The sequence below is a fragment of the Triturus cristatus genome, chromosome 2_2, assembly GCF_964204655.1.
Source record: "Triturus cristatus chromosome 2_2, aTriCri1.1, whole genome shotgun sequence".
Classification (NCBI taxonomy): domain Eukaryota; kingdom Metazoa; phylum Chordata; class Amphibia; order Caudata; family Salamandridae; genus Triturus; species Triturus cristatus.
Window position 1 is genome coordinate 23,101,405 of NC_140582.1, and position 24,486 is coordinate 23,125,890.

A 24,486-nucleotide genomic window follows, 5' to 3' on the forward strand; every position below is an offset into this window, starting at 1 on the left:
TTGATGCAGCTGCTGCTGCACCAGGGACAGACTCCTCCGAAGGGTCGGAGTGGGCGCCAGCGAGTATTCCGATTCCAGGGAGATGCACTGGGGCTCTAAATCTTGCCTCTGAGCGGCACGTTTACGCTTATCATTGGTTCTATAACTAACGTCTACCCCTCTAATGGTAGGCTTCAGGGCCTCCCACACGGTAACTCTGGAGGGGGTGGATTCCGTATTCAGAGAAAAATACTCCTGGATCTCTGTATGAAGGCACTCTGGTACTCAGGGTTACGTAGATGCCATGGGGACATCCGCCAACGAAAAGGGGGCTGCTGAGACTTCAGAAGGAGTGTCGCCTGGACAGATGAATGATCTGACAACCCTCTAGGGCGGTGTGTGACCCGGGAGAACCTATGGATGTAGCTCCGTGGTGTGAACAAGTAGTCTAATCTAGACAAAGAGCCATGGACCCCGAAACAAATGTAAAGCCTGTCTCAGCCGGATGGTATTCCCGCCAAAGGTCCGCCCAACCCAGTACCCCCGCCAGCGATGACAATTTGGAGGTGCCTATGGGGGGAGCCCCCCCGGAGCCCCGTCTCCTATCAATTGGTGCCATAATGTCATTCTAGTCGCCACCCAGTACAGCCAGACCCTCTGGAAGCTCACCCTACACCTGAGTCAAACCCTCCACAAACGTAGCCCCAAGAGGTAGAGGAGCATACACGCTTCCCAATGTGAGATGTTCACCATATAGTGTCCCTGTCAGGAAGACATATCTACCCCCAGGGTCAGTCCAAACTTTATTATGAATGAAGGGGACCCGAGCGTGAATAAGGATGGCTGTCCCACGAGAACCCCTGATGAAACCGTAATGAAACACTTGTTGGAATCCAAACCTGGCAAGGCAGGGGGCCTTGTTGCCCAGAAGGTGAGTCTCCTGCAGTAAGAGAATGTCGGCCCCATACTGTTTGGCCTGCCTGAGGATTTCCCTCCCGTTTCTCCTTGTTGAGCAGCCCCCGGAAATTCCATGTCACCATCGTCAATTCACCCATGTGAGAAGCCATAGGCGAATAGGCTGTACGTCTACTCTGGGTCTAAGAGCAGTAGTCTACTATGGAGGGAGTGGGATGTGGGTCTGCGTCTGCGTGTGTAAACAACAATTAACAAAACTGTACAAATCAGAACCCCCCCTCCCAACATCCCCCCTCCCCCACCCAATACTGCCAATAACAAGGGGCATCTGTCGCGGTGAGGGGAACCTCAGGACCCAAACCACAGACCCCAAAGCCCCCCCTCTAATGGATCCCAACCCCCCCCATAGAACATGAACCTTGAGGAGCGAGTGGCAATGCAGGCCAGCCACTACTATTAACATCGAACCCCACTTATTGTATATTGATCAGAGTAAGTCCAAACCCTGGATATGCAGTCATGTGTATGTACAAGTATCACCGGCCAAGAGTCTCTCCAGAGGCCTGCACAGGGCTATAGGAACAGCGCTCTGAGCCAGAGTGATACCGTCTTTTGGACTTCGTCCTGCGCAATCGATTCCGCTGCGAGCCCACCGAGGCGTCCGAGTCCAACTGAGTCAGGGAGTGCGGCTTTAGGTGTTGCCGCTCATCAGTCCACACAAAAGCAGCTTCAGGTGAGTCAAAAAAGAGTGTTTTAGAATTATAAATCACACGGAGCCTAGCAGGGTAGAGTAACATGTAAGAGATGTTCAGTTCACATAGCCTCCATTTTGAGGCGGTAAAAGACTGTCTTTTCTGCTGCACCAGATGGGTGTAATCCGGGAATATCATTATGGGCCTGTATTCAAAGACGAGCTTATCCTTGTTCAGGCGATCAAACTGCAGCACAATATCCCTGTCTGCATAGTTTAACAACTTGGCGATGACCGGCTGCGGACTCCCCCCGGGGGGCAGCTTCTTTGTGAGCGCCTGATGGGCCCTCTCGACAACAAAACATGCCGAAATCTTGTCTGCCGGTAGCAGGTCTGTGAGCCATGAGGTGAGGAAATGATTCATGGAATTGCCCTCGCAGCCCTCCGGAAAGCCAATGAAGCGGAGGGTATTGCGCCTGGTGCTGCCTTCTGCGTCTTCGACCCGGGTTGCCAGCTCTTGGGAGATCACAGTCAGTTTATTGACTTGACGTTGGAGGGTCTGCACGGTATCTTCCACGGACGACACACGCGTCTCGGCCTCAGTGATTCGGTCAACCGCTTTGAGTAGATCCTGCAGCAGAAATTAGACCTCAGTGCCCACTGCGCCAATCTTGGCATCCAGTGTGTCCCTTGAATCGCTAATGGCCGCAAGTAAGGCTGCATTACCTGGAAGGGAGCCTGACGGAGGCCCCCCACTTGCAGACATCGCAAACTGGCCCAGGGTGCTCTGTTTTGGGCCTAGTGTGCCCGGCTTATCCTTCCCCATTTCGTTATCCGCGGGTAACAGTTCTTATCACCTCTTTGGAAGGGAAACTTGATCCGTCGGGGTACACTAGATCATGGGGGCACCGAACTGCCCCCTCAAGAACCTCTCAAGGGGGCACCCCACGGCCAGTCCTCACGGAATCCATCCACTGCCAAGTCGCAAGCTGCACTGAATCTAATCCAGCCACTTCTGCAACCGGCCGCAGACAGCCAAGCACACCCCTCTAATGGGACCTAGCTCACCGGACACCAGCGTACGGGGCACCCCTGATATTCGGTGTCTGTGATCTGCGCCTCCCTCAGCAACGGGGACTATCATGTGCAAGTGTCATTCATCTCCCGATGACTCCACGCTGAGGTATAATACAGAAAAAATGGTCACAGTGGCTGAATACCTATAGTGCGGTTATTCTTAGAACTAAATTCAAATCCATTAAATCATTTGAAACATCACAGCACAAAAAAGTAATTTCATGTAATTTAATATTGCATCAAAGATGAAGAATCAATCAAAACATATGAAAATATGAACTTACTCAACAATGGTATGCATTGGTGCTCAAAGAAAAAGGGGGAAGGAAGGGAGTGGGTGCTCAGGGAAAATTGAGTGGTTGTGCGAAGGAACGTTGAGGTAATGTGGTTCAAGTACATCCAAACAATTTCTCAAAACCAATCCGGTCTTCAAATAGACAAAACAACGTTCAAAATAAACATAACATAGCATACAGGAGGAAAAAACCCCTAATTCTATGTCAGTTAGAACTCTTTAAAGAGTTTCAGGAAAAATATAATTCAAGAGTGAGTTTGCAAGGCTAATCAATAATTAATAATTGGCAAAAATCTCCCATAAAGAGAAATAAATGCATAAGAAAAATAAATCTTTTCAAAACTAATTAATTAGTCAAAGCATAAACTTAAAGTTTTAGCATCTGAATCTACCTTCTGCCCTGGTCTGTTCCATCTACGTCTCTGTGCTTCACAGAGAGAAGCTGCTCCTGAAAAGGCCCCTCCTTCACGGACCACAGAGGAATGTGATCTGACTTGCCAAAAATATGACGTGCAAGGACTCTCGGAAATATATGAGCGAAGGCCCCCCTCCACCTTCCTCTGTCTCTCCTCGGAAGCAATCTCCTCCCAGTCTGCACCCGCGACGTTCACATACCTAACCCATATGATGTCTGCCTCCTCTCCTCCTAAAGCCAGCACACGCCTCCAAAGAGGTCATTATTTATATTCTAATTCTTGGCTGCCTACACAAATAATGTTGCAGTTTTCAGTAAAGCTTGCACCCATTGGTTAGCATAGATGACATGAGGGTCTCACCATCCTGTTCTTATTGCAAATCCGGTTTTAACAAAAGAAGCGTTAATGATTTATACAATCATATATTTAAGCAACATTTAATAGGAAAAATGTATCAGTCCAGTTTCCTGCTTCCTGTCACATCGCACGCAGGATAAACACATTCCACAAACACTGGTACATTGGCAGGACTACAAGAATGTACAGGTCACTGTGTCTTTGAACCAGGTCTTCACTCGAGGCACTTGGCAGTATGTAGCTGATTCTGAGCATGCTCTCTCAATCAATACAATTCACAGCCTTGCTGGATTCACAGGCAGCCATTTTATCTTGGGTCCAAAAACAAAACAAACACAAAAAAGAGTATTTCCGAAATAAAAACCATTATGTTTACCTCCCCCATACTAATACCTTGTATTATTTATTACCTAGCAAAAGCTATTAGTTTAAAGCAGCTTTTCTATTATTTGTGCAAAACATGCAAAAATGTGCTATGTACAACATAGCATAAAACATGCACCAGTGAAAATGTTCAAAGCGCAAGCAGTTAATACATATTCATAGCAACTTGCTCTAATGTTTTAGATAGCTTTTTATGCAAAATGCTTTAGCCCCTTGTGTAGTGATGGTGCATGGTTGATTAATTTATTACACATTATAAAAAGATGTGTTATGAACTGAATGTGTATTTGTCTAAATATGCAACAAAGTCTCTTGAGACCGGGTACAGGAGGTGTAATTATAAGGGAAAGGAGCTGGGAAGAGAGAACACATTCCATGATTATTTTCAAAGCTAAAGAGGAAACTGAAATCACAAGTTTTCTCAACACTGCAAAAACACATGTTAATTCAGCATAAGCATTTCAGATTGAAAGCAATGTGACCAGGCCTCATTTTATGTCTTTCACTTTGCTTTGCACCAAAAGTGCCACTTTTAATAAGCATTTGACTAGGCCTCATTTCATGTTTCATGTGCCATGTGATTTCCACTTGCACCAAAATCATTTTAAATGCAGTCTGTCTGAAGCACAAATATAAAGCAATGCCTGACTCCAGATGAAATCTGAGCTACATCAATCCTCCCTTTTGATGATATCAAATCATGATACCTCAAATGATTTGTAAATCATCACACTTATTTAATTTCACAGGTTACGTTTTTATTGCAAAAGCTGAGCATATAACAATGTTACCTCTATTTCTAAGGCAACATACGTCTCGTCTGTAATCAGATCATATAATAGCCAAGCTTAAATGTTTAGTGCAGAGTTCTATAAGTAGCTTCTTGGAACCGTTAGTTTTCTCTAAAATAAGTAACTAAGGGGCCTATGCATCAACAATGCCATTTGCGATTCCTTATTAGCGAAAAATAAGGAATCGCTAATAAGGAATAGCAAAAGGCTATGCATGTAGGAATCGCTATTCAAATAGCGATTCCTTAATATTCCTTATTACCGAATCGGTAATACCGAATCGGTAATAAGGAATACCTACCCATTCATTCCTATGGGCTTGGAGGCCCATAGGAATGAATGTAAAGCCAGTCTGTATTAGCGATTCGGTATTACCGAATCGCTAATAGCGGGAGCACTTTCAAGGGTGCCAGGGTGTCAAAAGGACACCCTGTTGCACCCCTGAAAATGATATGTGCACATATGTTGCACACACACATGCTCTAAGGGCATGTGTGTGCGCAACATGAAACTTTGAAAAATGCACAAAAGTGCATTTTTCAAAGTTTTTGCAAATTACCATGCAGTTCATCTTCATGGTAATTTGCTCCCCCTATTAGCGAAATCGCTAATTTTTTAACTTTGATGCATTGCATTTAAGGAATCTCACTTTGGGATTCCTTAAATGCAATCGCTATTTAAGGAATCGGTATTTAAGGAATCCCTATTTAAAGAATCGCTATTTAAGGATTCCTTAAATAGCGATTTCTGCTTTTGGGTTGATGCATTGGGATTGGGTATTTTTTACTTAATACCGGGAGCTATTACCGAATCGGTATTTTACCGACTGGATTTTGGGTTGATGCATGAGGCTGTAAAATATTTAAATGGAAAATTCAACAGAACAGTTCTCTTTCTATTTTCTTTTCTTCTTTTTCTTTCATCATTCAAAGATTCTTTTCTCTTCAGCTCTTGAAAATTCTCAGTTATTGTTTCAGCATTTCTTTTTCCCTTTGTCACCAACTTGCCTTCTGGGTGGCTCAAAGAGTGTGGCATCCTGTACTTTTTCTATGCAATTAGACTACTCAGGTGCCGAGACTCTGACAGAGCACCATCAATTCTCTGCACTTTTCCAATCCAAGCCTTTCACTTTTATTTTCACTTTGATCAGATTCAGATGTTTCAGCTATGGGTGCAAATGATTTTTCAAGTGACTACTGCAGTTTTTTCCTACCTCCACTCAAAGGCCCACACCACTAATTTATTTTTCAGAGGCTGTATCTGACTCTTTCACCCTTTGTACACCGCTTTCATCTGAGTCAGTTTCCACTTTTTGCTTTTCCAGGGCCACTTCAGTTTTCTCTAGTGCTGCTTCAGACTCTGTGTGTTCCCTTACAGCTTGACTGACCCTCTTCTGTGAACTTTTGACCACAGCTGGCATATCTTCTTGAAGAGGAGCTGTTTTATCAGGGAGACACAGGACCATAAGTGTGTGAGAGGCATGCACCCAATTTGGAAGGCCACCACATTTCACAACAGTCTTTGCCAGGATCCTTTGGAACAGGCCTTTCCATTTCACAGCATCACTCAGATTAAAGTTTTGGCACCATTCATTATGTAAATCTTGAGTAGCAGCTGCAATCTGGTGAGAAACTGCACGCTCCACATCAGTCAGACCTTCACAGCAATGGCTAGTCTTTTCATCTGTGTTGTTCACAAGTGCATTTGCATGTGCATCTTCAAGCCACTTCGGTGATGCTGAAACACAGTCTTTTTCAAAGTGTAACTCTGTGCTGTCTTTGTGTTGCTTTATTATGCTTGAAACTTCAGGCTGATTGCTACAATCGAATCTTTGTGCAATCTGTGGTTCTACACACATCATCTTTGAGACCTCGTAATGATCTTATTTCAGAGAAACTGGCAATCTGTACCTGGGCATCAGTTTTTGCAATAACACATCTGCTACTATGCAGTTGTCACTTTTCTCAAAAACAGTCCTGATACAACCCTGTTGTTCTGCTTCTGAAACAATTTCCTGAGCCTCTATTAATTCACCTGTGAAGATTCATTGAATGTATATGCTAACAGAACACAATTTTGTGCAACCGAATTAGCATTTCTCTCTCCCATGACAACAGTGACTCCCATTTGAGCAGCTATACTGCATGTTATGGAAAGGGCAATGAATTTCGAATTTTGGGCTGAGGTAACTACTGAAAGCCATGAAGCTTTGACAACACAATGTATAAGAAGCACAGCATGTGGTGCTCTTAATGTGTCATTGTTACCTTTCAAATATGGGCCATCTACAAAATGGACATTGTTGGGCTGAATCAGACGTTCATCCTTATAGTCTGATCTTGGCTTCATGCATATTTTAATGACATCTAGACATTCATATTCAGTTTCATTGATGTTGGGTTCAAAGGTCATTGGGAAATACAACACAGACCTTTGAACACATTCATGTTTTTGAACAGGCACTGAGAGAGCGCAGCCTTAGGTGTATTTTCTTTTAAATAAACTTTCATTCCTAGTGCTGGGGCATGACACTTTTTCTCTTTTAACTCTAGGAATGCTTTTGTGCAATTGTTGTCCAATGGAAGCGGATCAGACACATCCTTGTGTGTCAGCCTCAGTAAAGGCTTAACCACTAGGGAAAGGTTTGGTAACCACTCTCTACAGCAGCTAACAATTCCCAAAACATTTTGACTTCTTTCTGAATTTGAGGTGGATTCATCTGGTCAATTATTTCCACTCTCTCTGGTGACACCTTTCTACCTCCCTTTCCAATTATGTGTCCCAGACATTCATTTTTCTTTTGACAGTACTCCTGACTATCTTCATGCAATGGCACTGTGACATGAATTTGACAAAAATCAATAATAGTAAGCCATTCTTCAGCACATGGAATGGGAAAAAATATATTGGCTGGATTCGGTACCACAGGACAACATGGAAACGTTATGCTATTAATCTCCTGCACTAATCTGTTCTTTTCATTTAATTTCTGTGAACCTGTGATCAGAAAGTTACATAAACACCCAATCAATTCCATCAAAAATCTTTTACTCAGTTTATCTTCATTTACATCATACATGTAATCTGATTCTAATTTGAATAAGACATGTTCTGCACATTTTATTAATCTGACATCTTTCTCTGTGAGCTCCCTTACTTCTGTGTTTATTATTTCTTTCCAAATCAGAAGGTAATTTTTCAACTGTCTTTTCTGAAAACAATGCTACAGCTGTCTCTTGTTGGGCCATTTTAAAATGTACATCCTCATCAGGAATCTGAAAATGAACATTATCTGGTGTACAGTAATTTGTGCTGTTTAATTTGCTAAACAATTGTTTTCCTGCCAGGCCTGAGTCACAAACAACAAATTGGTAACTTTCCTCAAATGGGCCTAGTTTTGGTGCAAATTCTTCTAAAACTGGGTTTGTAATTTCTTTGTTTAAAACTCCTTCAACCAAGTCTGGACCTTCCTCTGCTTTCACAATGGACTTGGTAAATTCAGAATTGTTTGGGTTAAAACTCTCATTTTCAAATATAGTAACCTGTTGAACTGGGTTCTGATTTTGTTTCTGAAAATAATTCACATTTGCTCTGGACAACTTATTTAAATTAATTTTAGCATTTTCCATATTATGTGGGACCATTTGGACTTGAAAAACTCCTTCCATTGGTACCTGTTTCTGAACTGACATTTGCATTTAGATTTATGGGCAGGAGACTAAACATCTTATTAACCATCCACTTGCAGCATACAAAGGTTGTGCTAGTCTTTCCACTTCCCAATTTACATTTGCTCTGGACAACTTATTTAAATTAATTTTAGCATTTTCCATATGTTGTGAGCCCATTGGGCTTGAAAAACTCCTACCATTAGTACCTGTTTATTAACTGACATTTGCATTTGCTTGGCTGACACATCTTGCGCCTGCGTTTCTCTCTGTTTTTTCACATTTGCAACTGCTGCATCATGTTTAAATTTAAATGTCTTCTTCCAGTGCTCAAATCTGTTATAAAGATGGCAAAAGAATACTTTTTCCAGCAGTGAAACATCCATACCTGAATTTGCACTAACCAAAACAACCTTTTCTTCCATCATGTGTACTTTTAATCTGTACCCAATCAACATCCTTTGCTGCCACTCTGCCCTTCAGGAAAGTAATCACTGCTACGTTTTTCTCCATAACAACAGAAAATGATGGTGCATTCATGCAAACCCTTTTCCAGGTCAGGTTAAACTTTATTTTGGCCGCTAGGGCCATAAAAGTACAGAAATATAAAATCACAAAGAGATAAAATTCACTAAAAAGAATAAACACTTTCAGTTGTAAATCCACTTATTACAAATGCCTTACAATAGCAAAGTTCTCCCACTATTACCAAATAACACAATTTGGCCACAACTATCTTCATACACTGCTAATATCAGTTAAAAACTTAAGATATTGTTAAAGGGAGAATGTGATGCCCTTTAGAGTGTGGTCACCTCACCTGTGGACACAGGCCACCGACGCAACCCTTCACTGAGGAACAAGGGAGAAAGATATAAGATGACAAATAATCTGATTGGAGTGGCACTTTTATTCCATAAATCAAAGACATATCAATAAATGCATATCATTTTGTTATGTTAAGCATTGCCATTATGAAAACCTGACTTAACTCCGTCAGGGATAAACCACATGATCATTATAATGCTCAGAAGTCCAGAAACCTGGTTGGAATTAGGACCTGCAAAATGGCATAATTTAAATCAGTGAGAAATTCAAAAGACACCGAATACATTCTAATGAAAATATAGCTCCTTGAGGCAAGCTTTTCTGAAGAGAACTAGACATGCAAGATTAACATTTCAAGAGACCCTAAATGCAAGGAATTGTGAGTTGATAGAAGATACCGAGAATAATCAAAGATTAAAAAAGGCAAAAAGGTTATCTAGATTGGGATGTACCACCTGAGAGAGAGGCTTTGAAGTCCCAAATCAGATAAACGGCCGGCCGGAGAACCCACGCATGCGATGGACACAGCAGAGAGAGTTCTGGCATCTAATTGGGGTGTTGGATCTAATATACCTGAAAATGCAGAACTATGACACTGTTCTGACGCACTTTCTGACGCACTTTCTGGTGCAGGTGGCTTGACCGCATGTCTTAGGACACGGAACTGGTCAGCTGGTTGAAAACAAAGAACATCTTGTCTTGTACATGTCTCTAAAAATATGAGCGGAACTTAAGACAGGTGCTCCTATCGCAAAGCTGCGGCTGTGGTTTCACTTGGCCAAGCTATGTTTCAAAAATAATAATGTAGCAAGATGTACCAACTGGTTCCAGCTGGTCTTGTGTACGTGCATGTGTGGGTGTATTTGCAAGTGTGCTGTGAAAAGTTATTGTACTGTACGTGGTTGACCAAGCTACCTTGCAGCGTTGGGTACAAGAGAGAGAGTCACATTTGTGATAAGTGAGGCCTAGTAGATTTTTTATATTTAGGAAGGGTTAGAACTGGGGGACCCTGGTGGATGTGTCAGGGGAGGTGTGAGTTACTATGTCACCAGTTACTGCGTGACATAAAAATGGCCAAAGTAGCACATTTCCAGGTTATGGTTAGTGGGGCCTATATAGAGACCTTCATGCTGCCAAGGTCGATAAAAATGCTCTATTTTGTAATCAGATTGTAAAACGTGATCCTCCATCATTTCCCTGCTTTTGTTCATTTATGAACACATTTTTAACAGAGTATTTCGATGACCCATCCGCTAGTGGGGGAATCCAGGGCATGTCGTTAACATAAGACTTAAAGCTGCCCTGGGGTGAGTCTCTTGGCCTGACAGTATCTCCATCTGGCTCAACAAGTATTTCAGCATAATCTGCGCCTGATTTATTGAGCAGACATTCATATCGGACAGTTGTAGGGCCTTTGCTCAGAGTATCCCTATCTGGGGGAGTGGAGGAGCTGATGGTATGTCATAGTTAGTGTCAGGTGCTGCTGACTCGCTCATTTCTAGTTGCATCCCAGTCCCATCCCCAGGAACCTAATTTGTATGCAATGGGTACAGTTTCCCCTTCATTGAAGGGTTGGTAAGTATATCCGGATTGACCCGCTACTACATGGATCACCAAGTTTGTAGTATTTACACGTGTATGTAAGCGTTTGAAAGCTATATTGTCTGCTTGTGGGAATGTCATATTTCTGTGTGTTCCTGTGTCCAATGTCGGATTGAAAAATCAGGTCTAATTAAATCGTAGAAAGGTTTTACTTTTTCTGCGTAATCCTAAATGTATGGACTGGCAAAATTTAGGAATCCTAAAATGGATTGTCAGTTTTTCAAAGTTTTTGGAGGTTGGATCTGCGCATACGTTTCTGAAAAAAATAGCTGCTAGGCTTTTCACTACACTTGAGAGCGCATATCCTAAGAATAGGACATAGAGGTGGGCAATTTTTGATTTAAATTTGTAGCCCTAGGAGGCGAACCCCAAAATTATGTTGTTCACCCTGGTCAAATGATCCAATAATTAATCGTCCGTCAGATAAATATCATCCACATAGGACACTGCCTCTTCATCAAAAGTTTGAAGTAACTCTGATACGCTTGCTAAAAACAACCAGGGGCTATTCTTATACACTTGGGGCAATCTACAGAATTGACGTTGAGAGTCGAGGACTAAAAATGCTGTCAGATATCTGCTCTCAGGTGCTATATTTTGGCAAAGGAATCCATTTGAGATATCTAGTGCAGTTTTATATTTCTTCCGCACAATGTTATTCATCAATGCGACACTGTGTCCTTTCTGTACTGCAAACGTTTTTGTGCATGTGTTTAAATGTCTGTAGTCTAAAACTAGATGGTATGAATTGTTGGGTTTCATTACGGGAAACAAAGGATTATTGATAGAAGAGGTGCAATTCTCTATTAAACCTTGGTATTCAAGTTGATTTAAGATCTCCCTGACCAGTTTTTTTTTATGTCATGTTTTATTGGGTGCCATCTCTGTGGAGTTGGAGTATTTTTTACTGGGATTACATGGTGAGGTGAATCAGCTTCCCACCCTACATGATTGCGGTATAATGTAGCAGCTAGTGATACTGCCCACTCCTGCACGTATGAATGTTTTAAAGATCCTGGAACAAGTTAGGAGAAAGCGGGTAAAATTACTGTTTCTCCCTTTCAGCAGTCCATAACAAACTCAGGTGGCCAATCTTTCTCAGCCAAAATGATATTGTATCCAAAAGTCAGGTTCTCCCAAAAGAGACCCTTCACCTTTCTGGGTAGGTTCCCCTCTATATGGAGTGCTATTTCATATAACTGATGTGGGACATTTACCCTAGTAGCAGGTGTTTCCACTGTGATATGCTCATTCAACACCGCTGTCACCAGAAATTCCATCAGGTTCTGGCGAGCTATTGTTACTTCTGCTGTGCTGTCTAGTATCGTCAGAGCCCATTCCCGTTCAGAAGTTAAGTCCTCAGCAGCCTGGGCATTTCTTATTTTAAGGCCAGCTACTTTCTTCTTTTTAAATTGAGGTTTGGATTTTGGTTTATCTTCTTTTTTGATACTGTCTGAAGTGCGATGTGTGTCTCTTGGCTTTACTCACCCTTTTGATCTGTGTTCTGACCGTTCTTCCCTCTCTAAGTTTTTGATGAACCCTGAAAGGAAGAAGAGCAGCGTGTATTAGCATCCTGATACCTGTCAGTTTTTTTTTATGTGATCATGGTTCCTAAGGTTATACCTCCTGTCAGAGGGCTCCTGTTGAGGAGACCCACCCCGTGATTATGATCTATTCTCTCTGGGCCCGATTCACAGAACTAACTTAAGACAAAATCCTAAACTTACTACCATTTTGGTATTCACAGAAGGCACTTCCTCATTTTGGTATTCACAGAAGGCACTTACTCATTTCGGTATTCACAGAAGTTAGGAGTCCTAACTTTAGGACTTCTAAATGCCTTCTGTGAATACCGAAAGTCTTAAAGTTAGGATTTTTCTCAGTTTAGGAGTAGTAAAGTTAGGACTCCTAACTGTAGGACTCCTAAATGCCTTCTGTGAATACCGAAAGTCCTTAAGTTAGGATTTTTCTCAGTTTAGGAGTAGTAAAGATAGGACTCCTAACTTTAGGACTCCTAAATGCCTTCTGTGAACACCGAAAGTCTTAAAGTTAGGATTTTTCTCAGTTTAGGAGTAGTAAAGTTAGGACTCCTAACTTCTGTGAATACCAAAATGAGTAAATGCCTTCTGTGAATACCAAAATGAGTAAGTGCCTTCTGTGAATACCAAAATGGTAGTAAGTTTAGGATTTTGTCTTAAGTTAGTTCTGTGAATTGGGCCCTCTATTCTTATGTTGTTTATTATCCCATTTCTTTTTAGATGAATCAGGTGCTTGCTTAGAGTGATCCTTTTCAGGACTACCCATTACTTGTGGTTTCGCAGGACAAGCTCCCAAATTGTCTCTACCCAATGAAGCATAGGTATCTTTGATAATTTTTGGTAATTCTTGCTCCTGTTGTGCAGGAGTGTATTCCCTCAGACGTTGGCGTATAGCTACCGCTTCTGCCTCCCCTTTTATGTTTGCCAACATGCCCAGTACTCATTCTGTACTTGTCTTAATGCCTCTGGTAACACCGCCATTGAAGGGGTGCCATGAGTCCTGGTATAGATGGTAGCGAAAACTGTGCCCCATGTGGTACAGTCCTCTATCTGGGAAGCTATTCCCATTGGCAAGCAGATTGTTAATATTCTGTGTTTTTCTTGTGGGCCTCTGTGTGGAAACACAGCCTCTAGCTGTGCTATTTTCTATGCTATCGAGAATGGCATTTGCTCACGTTTAGTGGGCATTCTTCCCATTATTGCGTTCAGTGTTTGTGGGGTAATTTTAGTTGTGGTCCCTTGTAATTGACCTGCTCGAATAACCCTTGTAGGTTGAAGTGTGAGTGTTCTCATAATGAATGGTGTCAGATTTCTGTAAAGTTTTATAATTTTTTTGTGAAGTGGACACAAGTCTGCAATTGGACAATTTCTGGATGCAGTATGTAATCAGCTAGGACTGGCGAAGTCGCTCCGTCTCTGCTCTGTGTGGGAGGGTGCCTTTAAATCAATCTATATGCTCTTGGTATGTGGGTGGAACTGCTATGTTTTTGTATGGACAGTACTCTTATGGTATTTAATCTGGTGTATAAGAACGAAATGTGTTTGCACGTGCATCTGCAGATGAGAATTCAACCCATGAATTGAATACCTCTGTCCTGAATGACTCATGTGTCTCAATCACAAATGTTTACAGTCCCTCCTAATGCTGAGAGACAAAAAATTTCTAATTTTGCAAGAAGTGCATTTTTGCCATTTTCAGAAATGTTTGTAGCACTTTTCTGCTCGGCTTCCTCCCTATCAGTACTAGCATTGCCATCAGCTGCAGTGTTTGCTGTCTGAGACATTATGGGTGGAAGTTTATAAATGAGATACAGTTATGCTCAATGTAGGGAACTATAATCCTTCAAGTTTGAATAAACCTACAACCAATACATAGGGTATACCTACTCAGCTGCGGCAGATTTACCCTTCCCACTCCAGATGTCTGCGGGTCAATGTGCGTAGGGGTCTCTGAGAAACCATGACTGAACTACTCAGATTTGACCATTAAATAAGAACCAAACCAACGTTGGCGGCACCATGTCGTGTAGTTCCTACAAATCTATATAAGATCCGCACGTTTAGACTACATAAACTAAGGGATTGGTGTCCAGACTGATTCCAGATACCCCAAAGAATATGGTAGTCTGTAGACCAGCTAGCTCACAGTGCCTTTATGGTTCCCTCTTACCAAGGAGTCAATAGTTTCTGCCAACTATTGAACACGACAACCCTGACCCCTCAGGGATCATGAAAACAGTACAGTACTTTTCGCTCAGTCACGCATGCTCACTGCTCTCAGAGAGATATACAGAATAAACAATGGGGACATTTTCAATAAGTATTTATTGAACCAGCGTCTTTCTAGTATAAAATATATTTGCTGCAACAACCATTAGACAGAAACAGATGCATATGGTTATAAGCACCAATAGAGTAACTAGAAGGTAAAATTCTACTATAGAGCTGAAACAGTGAATATATGCAGGCATATAGATACATGACAGTAATAATGCGATGCAAACCCTAATTAGATGTAACTAAGTGTACCTAGCATGTATGTAGGTGTATAGGCAAGAATCCCCCTAGAAAAATAGCTAACCCCATTACCTGATATGAGAGAATAAAGAACCCCGTCTTGGTCTCGAGTTGGGCACCCCACAAGGGATGTCAGACCACTGAGTGCTGGAGTATTTGTGTGCAGAGACCTCAGCGTCTCATGTCAGCATGGAAGTCTTTCTCCTCTCGTTTGCCCAGCGAAGATGTGGTGCTTATATACACGAAAGGTACCCTCAGGGGTTCTACCTATATGTGTCATAGTACTGTGGGCATATCTGCCAAGGATGATGAAAGTGATGACCCCTATACAGAATTATTATCCAGAAGATGGTATCCTGCTGTGAAACTGAGAATCCTCATGCATAATAAATGCGGCTAGTTTTCGGAGAAAACCATGCGACATTTATGCAGCACAAAACTAGGTAAAAGGTCAGCTCCAGACCCTTTATGGGTGGGACAAATGTAGGTAAAAGGTCGTGCAACTACCTAGGCCTATATTGAGGTACATTGCGGTTCATAACACTGTGAGGAACAGTTCTCCCAACACTGGCTCATATGACGGGAATGGTTGCCTCAGTGCTTATCAGTTTTGGGAGTGCTGAGGTGCGGCAAATACAGAGTGACTAGAGAAGTGTATATCTAGAATCTCAACATAAAGAGCTAGAGAGCCACACAGTACAACTGTGAGTATGAGAATGGATTCCTATATTCCTGAATTGCTGTTACCCGTTTAGCATTTAGAGAGACCCAGGTATCAGGCGGACACACTAACACAAACTCATAGACTAGCAGCACCAAAACCAGACTGTTAGTCTACTCTTGAGCAGATAAGTACCAACTACATCAACATCAGTCATAGAAATGCACCACCCACTGGATTAATTCCAGCTTGTTTGCTTAACTTTCATTGCCACATGCAATTATTTAACTGATCTTGAATATTGAATTTCTATACTTGTCAAAAGACTGATTGCAATGCAATGTTTCATTTGCTCTTTTTCAGAATTACATTAGAGTCAGGTAACATGGTGTGTGTGGAGCCAGGCGCTAAGTGGCTGAAACCAATATTGGGGTATCTGGACAGGTAAGCGTATTTCCACCAGCATGTTTGTCAACAAAAAATGTTTTCCGTTGCAAAAGTTTTTTTGTGTGGCTGGACGAGGAGAGGGGGTGAACGGGATAGGATATATGGGATAGTTCTTAGAGTAACTTCAAATAATTGATGTGGTTGCATAGATTCACAGTTTTGAGAATTATATGTACCACGTGGAAGGAGATATTAAACCCTACTAACTCTCTCCTTTGCTCCTTTCTTTGGCTACCTGTATTATTCATTGTGATTTCCATGAGGTCATTTCTAAAAAATGTTCCAGTAACAGTAACCAGGACCCCTAGACACCCACTCTGCAGACAGAGACAGCGAGCACACCTTTCCCATGTTTTTCCCGATCCTACTGAAGTTTTTGTCTGCCACTTAATAGAAAATTTGGAATCTTTTCTTTCAAACATAAGACCTGGCTATTATTTTGGTATATTGTTCTATACATTTCTTCAATACCTTGTGCCAGGCCCACATCTTAAATTGACTAGGCATCCCTTAATAAATTGACATGGCTTGTGTTGATAGTTTAGGGGGACCCAAGTATAGCTATGTGCCTTGGGGTTGCTGCTGTTACAATGATGAAATTTGTTTTAAGTGACATTATTTGTGTAGAATGTGTATCAAATGACAGTCTACTGTTGTAATGTTTGGAAGCTGGATTACCCTCCATATGAACGGATCTTGGGAACATTATACATCGTTTGTTCCTGCAGTGGCCATGGGCAAAAGTGCTCCAACTTTCTGCGTGAATACATTCACAATTTGATACATCGCATTGCAAATTCCGAAAGTCACTTCGAAGTATTTGCACCTATTGATGATTGGAAGAATGGTTGCCTTGCTGTGCAATTTTTTATGAATGATAACTATCATAAAATCATTTCTCAGGCCTTTGTACACTGGAAAATACATTTACGCCAGTGACAAATAGTGAAGATACATTTACACAGTCTTTAATCTCAGTACCTCTGCCAAATAATATTTTTTGCAGTCACCTTTGTAACTACCTAGTTCGATATTACTTATTGTAGGCGAAACTGAGAGTAAAAAACACATTCATATGAGGGCATCCATGGTTAGACATCCATTGCGTTTACAGTTAGATCATGATCGATCAAGACCTTCTACAACAGCTACATGATACCTGATACTTTGGCAATATCTCATCTTTCCTTTCGAAATATTTAAGTTGTATACTTTCTCTTGAAGCTTCTCTGGCCAGAAGGTCTCACTTAATCCAAAGAATATTCAAATTTTTTAAGTATATAATAAAGTTTTTTTTATTTGATATTATTTATTTATAAAAGTAAAACAATGGGTGAACAAATCCAGCTACAAGGAGCTAACGGTCTTGACCTTTTTCCCAAAATTGTTTACGATCTAATTATTGATCAGCAGATACCTCCTCGTCTTATTTCACTTGTGTAATTAAATGGTAATCCCCTGAAAGTTAAATACGCTCATCAGCTTTTAAATCTGTGTTATTTATTCTTTTATGGTGTACTCGTGTCAGGTTGGCTGTACCAAATGCCCCTAGACTCCTTGCTGCTAGTGAGGTAAGTGGAGGCTGCAGCCCCTGTGGGTGCAGCCATGGGGCAACAGGAGCCAGGCAGCAGCACAGGATTTGGAAAAAACGTCCCTCATCGATAATGTAAAGACCAGCACTCCTAACGTGTGGCAGGACCGAAAACCTATTTAAAAAAATGTAAATGTAGTCCCGAACCAATCAATAAAAATGGTACCTGCATATTTTTCTAAGTAATTGGTCACTGCTCTCGGGGAGGGCTAAACACCGGAAGAAGCATGACACATGCATTCCCTTAACAAATGTGGAGATCGAATAATGGAGCGACGATGGTGCTAGCAAATGGGAAGCCTATGGGCAGGCTGTAAACTTAAAAAGTAGATACAGCATGTCTCTTCGAGACAACGCATGCGCGTCGTCTAGAGCCATTACCTAAAGAGGCGGGTCGTCTGATGGTGCCTCGGCGTTCCAGACCAGGACGAGTCCAGAGTAGCCAGGACTGCAGGCTTATCAAGGCTTGCTGCGGACAAATCATCATAGCGGGAGAGGCCACAAACCGATTCTCTTGCTTCCAGACCAGGACGAGTCCAGAGTAGCCAGGACTGTAGGCTTACCAAGGATTGCTACTGATGAATTATTGTAGTGGGAGCGGCCACAAACCGATTTCCTTATTACAGGTTTCTTATCACTTGCATTTTTACACTTGTTTCTTGAAACTCTTCAACCTTGAGCTACGACTTGCGGTGTATATATAAAAAAGACATGTGTCATTGCTAGCCTTGAGAAAGTCCTTTCAGACGAAACCCATGTCGGCTGCCTGTTGCTTATGTTTTGGATTTTGGCAAGAAATAAAGGACACATAAAAGGAAATAAAAGAACATCTTGTGGACTTCCTCTTTTTCATGATGATGGTCAATGCCAACCCTACAGATTTGGACTAATTTTGGATGTGCCTTGGCATTTGTGTAACATATTTGGGGACCTCACAGGGGATTGTATCTCCTTGGAGAGCCAGTTTGGTCTTCTTAAGGCGGAGGGAGGCCTTATGCTTGAAGAGCACCAAAATATACTAAGCTACTGATAAATTACTTTCCGACAGATGTGCATTCGCAATTTGGCAGCTCTGCCTTTGTTCTTTGTGTAATAAACCTAAAGAGAGGTGGTTAATGAGTAGTCGGCACAGGAAACATCTTGAAAGGTCTCTCCCTATTAAATAAGGTGGGAGAAAAAACACAATGGTAGAAAAAGGACAAGAAGCAAAACATAGTTGGCATGAAGTAATTTATGTAAAGTGGCATGAGCAAAACATCACCATCAGCAATTAACACAGAAATGTAGGAGCTTCACTGTGTATGCTATAATTAGGAGGCTTGTTCCTCGTTTTAGTCATCACTAATGAGCCTGTCAGCAGCTGAAAGACAGACACTTCATACTTCAAACTCCAATAAAAAAAACACAAAGCATAGGCCTACCTACTGGTTCTGTACTCAAGAAGCACCACTTATCTTAATGGATGGAGACAAAACATCATCTGCAGCTTCAAAACCATAAATCCTCTGCAGAAAATGTGTAATATTCATATGCTCAATGTCATGCCATTCTCTTTATTTCAAGGCGTTAATCTTTTCATGAAGAGGTAAAGCCAAATTGGACAGTTTGTCACACAGAGGGAAGATATGCTGAAAGTCATAATGTGATGGCTGCTGTGAAAACCTCAGGATTTCCTGGATGTGAATCGAATTCGAAAAACCTCCTTTCATCTCTCTTAATTCATTGAAGAAGAGGTACTCGGTTCAGCGTGGCTGATCCTCATGGGCACTGTGATACTTGTCTCTTCTTAGCCCTTTCAGCAGTTAAGATTTGGGAACTGTCTACTTGATCAACGTCTGGATCTCATTGGCTGACATCACTTCAGTTACATCAGGAATCACAGCTGAAGATGAGCACCTCTAAGACCTCCTGTTGGCTCTGTCCCTTTCTCACAGAAGAGTCATCAGAAGACAAATCTTTCCGGTTTACTAATCTATTCCTTCAAATAATTAAAACTAATTGCTAACACATAAAAGCACATTTAAATTTAAAATATCCAGCTCTAAAGAAACCAATCAGAAACAGAGATCAAAGAAAAAATAAGGATTTATGGATAACAAACTATCCATTTTGCCCATCCTTATGTATACACTATTTTTGTAACCAATGATAACGAAGAAACATAAGACAAAATATTCAAATTAATTTTCCTATAGGAACAAAAGCATCATCTTTAACATACTGACAAGACGGTGTCTTGATGCGAGTGTGAAATGCTTTCACATTTTCCTCAAAATCACCAAAAGAAACATCAAATGCATTTGCCAGCTGGCATGAGCAGACTGCAATTTATGCAGCCAGCATGACCAGAACTGCTGAACCAGGGTGCAGTAGCTTCCTTCAGAACGTGTCATGATGAAAAGATGACCCACTGGCTATGGCAAAAGTTACTGCCCTCCTCTAGTTCTGCATTGATTCCTCAACTTCACACTCTTGCCTCACAGGAGATGAGGGATTAAAAACAAAAATAAGAATGCAGCAGGTAGTGCCCCACACTTGGCTTGAAAATCTACAGAAATAACCCTGCCCTCAGGGTTACAGCCTGGGTGCCGGGACAATACAATATAAAATTGGTACCAGTAGAGCAATTCTTAGCAAAACACACAGTTGGAAACACAATAAACATAAATATACTAATACGTTGTAAAGGTTTAGTCCAATGGTATTTAATCACATTGAACGTAACAAATGCTTATGAGTCAGCGAATAAATCAAAGAATATGCCAAAATTGCACACAACATGGGGAGAAAGGAAACTAGGGGGAAGAGGTATTGTGCATCAAGCGAGGGTTGAAAAAGTGTAAAGGAAAGATAGTGACATTATACTCATCACACAATAATTTACATTGGATAACGGCTTATCCTTAAGCCTCACAATAAAAAGGATAGAGAATGTATAGCCATGATTGAAAAAACACTATCCCTGCGAGAAATCGCTGTTCATCAAACTGGCATGTGACAATTACAAAGTAGACGTTTCGACCCCCGGATAAATGTAGGTTGTTTAATCCCTTACGGCGGGGTCCTCCTCAGGACTATGAATGGGAGAGGATGGGGCACCTGGGAAATCAATACAAAAGATCTTAGTTGGCATCAAACACAATTACAAATATAGGTGAATTGGGATGGAGCCAAAATTACCATAAGCCACCACTCACTGTAGGTGGTAATGTAGTAGCTGGGCCTGTAGGCTCCAAAGGCGAAGAGCGGATATAAGGCACCTGAAAAATAATGTGGGTGCCATCAGAATAAATCCCAAGAACTCGAGTAAAATTCTAACTATTAAAGATACCCAGCGGAATAAATCAGACTTACTTGAATTTAATTAATAGGGAAGCTGTCCCTTTAGGTTGGCCATTAAGCCAAAAAAATTATTAATTTCACTAGGACTGTGAATTTCCAATGAGCCGTTTTGAAAGGACCTAAAAGAGAAGAAAAGAAAAGGAAGGACCCTGAATCAACCACCACTAAGTTCGGAAAAAGTCTTGAAAAAGCCTGTGTAGCTGAACAAACAAAGATAATTACCTTTGTTGTTCTGGGTCAGACACTCGTAAAGCCCGTCAGGTGCTTAATCTGGGTAGAAATAAAGTACAGGAAACTGCTCTTAGCTACGTGTGAGCAGTTGGCCGGAAAACTATTAGGGGAAAGGATTTCTGCGCTCTAAGACCAGCGCGTGATTAGGGCTTACCTCTAATCATCGAGATGCCTCCGTCTCGCATGAAGGGAATCAGAGGAATGCCACATCTGCTGTTAATATAGCAGGGGCTCGTCTCCCTCGTACGCGAGCGGGCCACGTCATACCAGGCGCACGATGCTTGTCAGATTTGACAAGTCATCGAGCCTGCAACATGGAAGAAAGACTCATTGTGACATAGTATAATCGCAAAGGGGAATTAATCACCTACGTAATTGGCAACAGTGTGAAGGTCGGAAAAAATGCACTGTGTGCCAAGACTGGGAAAGCAGGCTATTAGGACGTTTATGTTCGTAAGTCCAGCGCGCACCATTCTAAAGTGAAAACATGCGTCCACTCCCTTCGAAGAGTTGTATTCATATGCATAGATATTTTAGGCTGTTACATAGTTTAGAAGGTTTGGCATAAAGACATGAACGAATTCAAAGTTGTCAGTAGTAGTAGCATATTTTATATATACAGCAAGCATCAAGTGTTCAGATCCCATGTCCAATTTGAACATGTTAAATAAATACTCTTATACATACAAATCATCAGTACCATCAGCACATTCAAAATTATCCTCTGTCATGGGTAGAGTAACTGTCTATTATTGGCAGCTAATGTCCGCCCACTGCCTCTACCGGGTGGTTGATAGTGGTACATCACATACAATGTTCTCCCTAGTCAATACATTGTTTTGAAAGTTTGTACATAAAATATATAAGAGACAAAAAATAAAAACACTTTGAGCCACGTTCCAAGAGGGAGTTGGAGCACACAACTTGCACATCGTCTTTGTTAGATGGATACTCTTATGTATACTAATGTAAATACTGGCATTGCATGGAAATGATTTTTAGGTTCTAAATGATGGTGGTCTGGTGTAAGACACAGCTATTCCAAGGTGTGCAGATGTATTATTCTGATACTAGGCACGACAGCTGTGCATGGCTACCGTCCAATTCATTAGGGCCATTATGTATAGAGTCTAAACGGTACATCCATTTACATTCTCTGACATTAAGAATGGTTTCCATGTTACCCTCCCTGGGTCCTAGGGTAGCCTTTTCCAACACCAACCGCTTGAGATCGTTGGGTCCATGCTTAGCATCTCTAAACTGCTCCACCAGGGGTGCGCCTTGTACTCAGCATCTTATTTGGCTGCAATGCTGCTATTTACTTTCTGCTGTGTGTGGCTGACATATACTTTGTCACTAGGGCAAATTATACCATAAATCACATTGGAGGTATTGCAGTTCGTAAAGGATTTGAAGTCAATTGTGTGTTGTTTATAAACAAACTGTTTCGTTTGAATAATAATAATAATAATCCACATTTGTAAAGCGCAAACAATCACCTGTAAGGGTCTCTAGGCACTGGGGGACGTCAGGAAGATTAAGCTATTGCCCAGAGTCACATGGTGCTGGGCTAATCTACCGCCGGGGATCAAACCGTGATCCCCAGATTCCGGCGTCAGTCGCCCTGGCCGCGGCGCCACACCTCTTCCTTGTCCTCGTCCTTGAATTGTGATCCTGCAGGCATTGCATTGACCACACTTGAAATGGCCTAGTGTGGGTGGTAGACTCCATAGAGATTGTAGGGATGGTTCCTCCGCAGAGTTCAGGAATGAGTGTATGTACTACGTGGTCCTTCACACTTTTGGCTTTCTTGAAGGAATGCATTGGTAGCTCCAATTGTCCCATGTCATCCAATACGAGGCTCCAGTGCTTGTTGACCATCTTCTTAATGACGTTGCTCTGTGTCGAAAAGGTGGTGACACAAATCATCCTCTGAATGGAATAGCACTCTCTTTCTCTTGGTGTCAGCAGTGTTTCACTGGGGCTGAACCAAGCCCTTTTACGTGCTCTCTTCACCAGTCTCTTCGGATATCCTCTTTGCAGAAGTCGGTCACTCAGCTCCTCTGATTCTGACATGAAGTCTTCCTTCTGGGAGCAGTTCCGATGACTCCACAGAAACTGCCCAAATGGTAAATTGTCTCTAAGGCCTCTTGGGGGATGGTTGTTGTAACGAAGAAGCGAGTTGCGTTCAGCTGGCTTCCGATATAACGTGGTGTACAGCGTGTTATTCTCATTTCTGATAGGGATATCGAGGAAATCAATTTCTCCAGAGTCAAAATGGATGGTAAACTGTATGTCCTCACTCCTCTGATTGTGTGAAAAAGACCCAACTCCACTGGATCACCAGTACATATCATGAGATTACCATCTATGTACCTCTTCCTCAAAGTCACCTTGTTGTTATAGGGATTGGTGTCACTGAAGATAAATAGATTTTTAAAATGATCTATAAACATAATGGCCAGGTCTGGGGCAAAAGTCACCCCCATCGCAACTCCTTTCATTTGAAGATAGTAGTGACCCTGAAAGAAGAAAAGGTTTTTCATCACTGCAATTTGGAGTAATTTAATGATAAACTCTGTGGGTATTCCAGTACCTATACGTCCCCCACAATGCGCAGGAACAGCTGGAGACCAAGCAAGGACTATATGCAATAGCTGGATTCACGCACGTGTTGGGGGCAATGAACAGCACACATGTCCTACCTGTGCCCCCTGCCGACACTGCACAAAATCACCGCAACAGAAAGCACATGCATTTGATCAATGTGCAGGCAATAGTGGACCACCGGGGACTCTTCACCCATGTCGTCGCCAACTACCCAGGCAGTGTGCATGATTCCTCCATCTTCAGACAGTCCATCACCAACCAGCGCTTCCAGGATGGCACCTATGGGAATGCACTGCTCGTTGGTAAGTACAAAATGAACACACCACACACCTCAACTCCACAATCATGCAACTCACAACTCTGGCAATGCACACGTTACAAAATCACATACAACATGCCAAACAACATGCCCACCCACCAGACACGACAGCACAACTTACTGTGGCAAGCTGGGCTAGCCATGTACACGAGCCTTCAACAGCATTGCACCTCAGCCACACAATAGCAGAATGTGGGGATGAGGTGGGAACCAGGCATGTGCGAAGG

General features: G+C 42.0%; 1 protein-coding gene across 1 annotated transcript in view; it reads left to right on the forward strand.

Annotated features, from left to right (window-relative positions):
• The window catches only part of LOC146861767 (interleukin-8-like), a 160,609-nt gene that overhangs the window by 47,409 nt on the left and 88,714 nt on the right, over positions 1 to 24,486 (forward strand). The window contains exon 3 of the mRNA XM_085640948.1: positions 16,083 to 16,163. Within this exon, the coding sequence (XP_085497074.1) occupies positions 16,083 to 16,163 (81 nt within the window). The remainder of the gene's footprint in view (positions 1 to 16,082; positions 16,164 to 24,486) is intronic.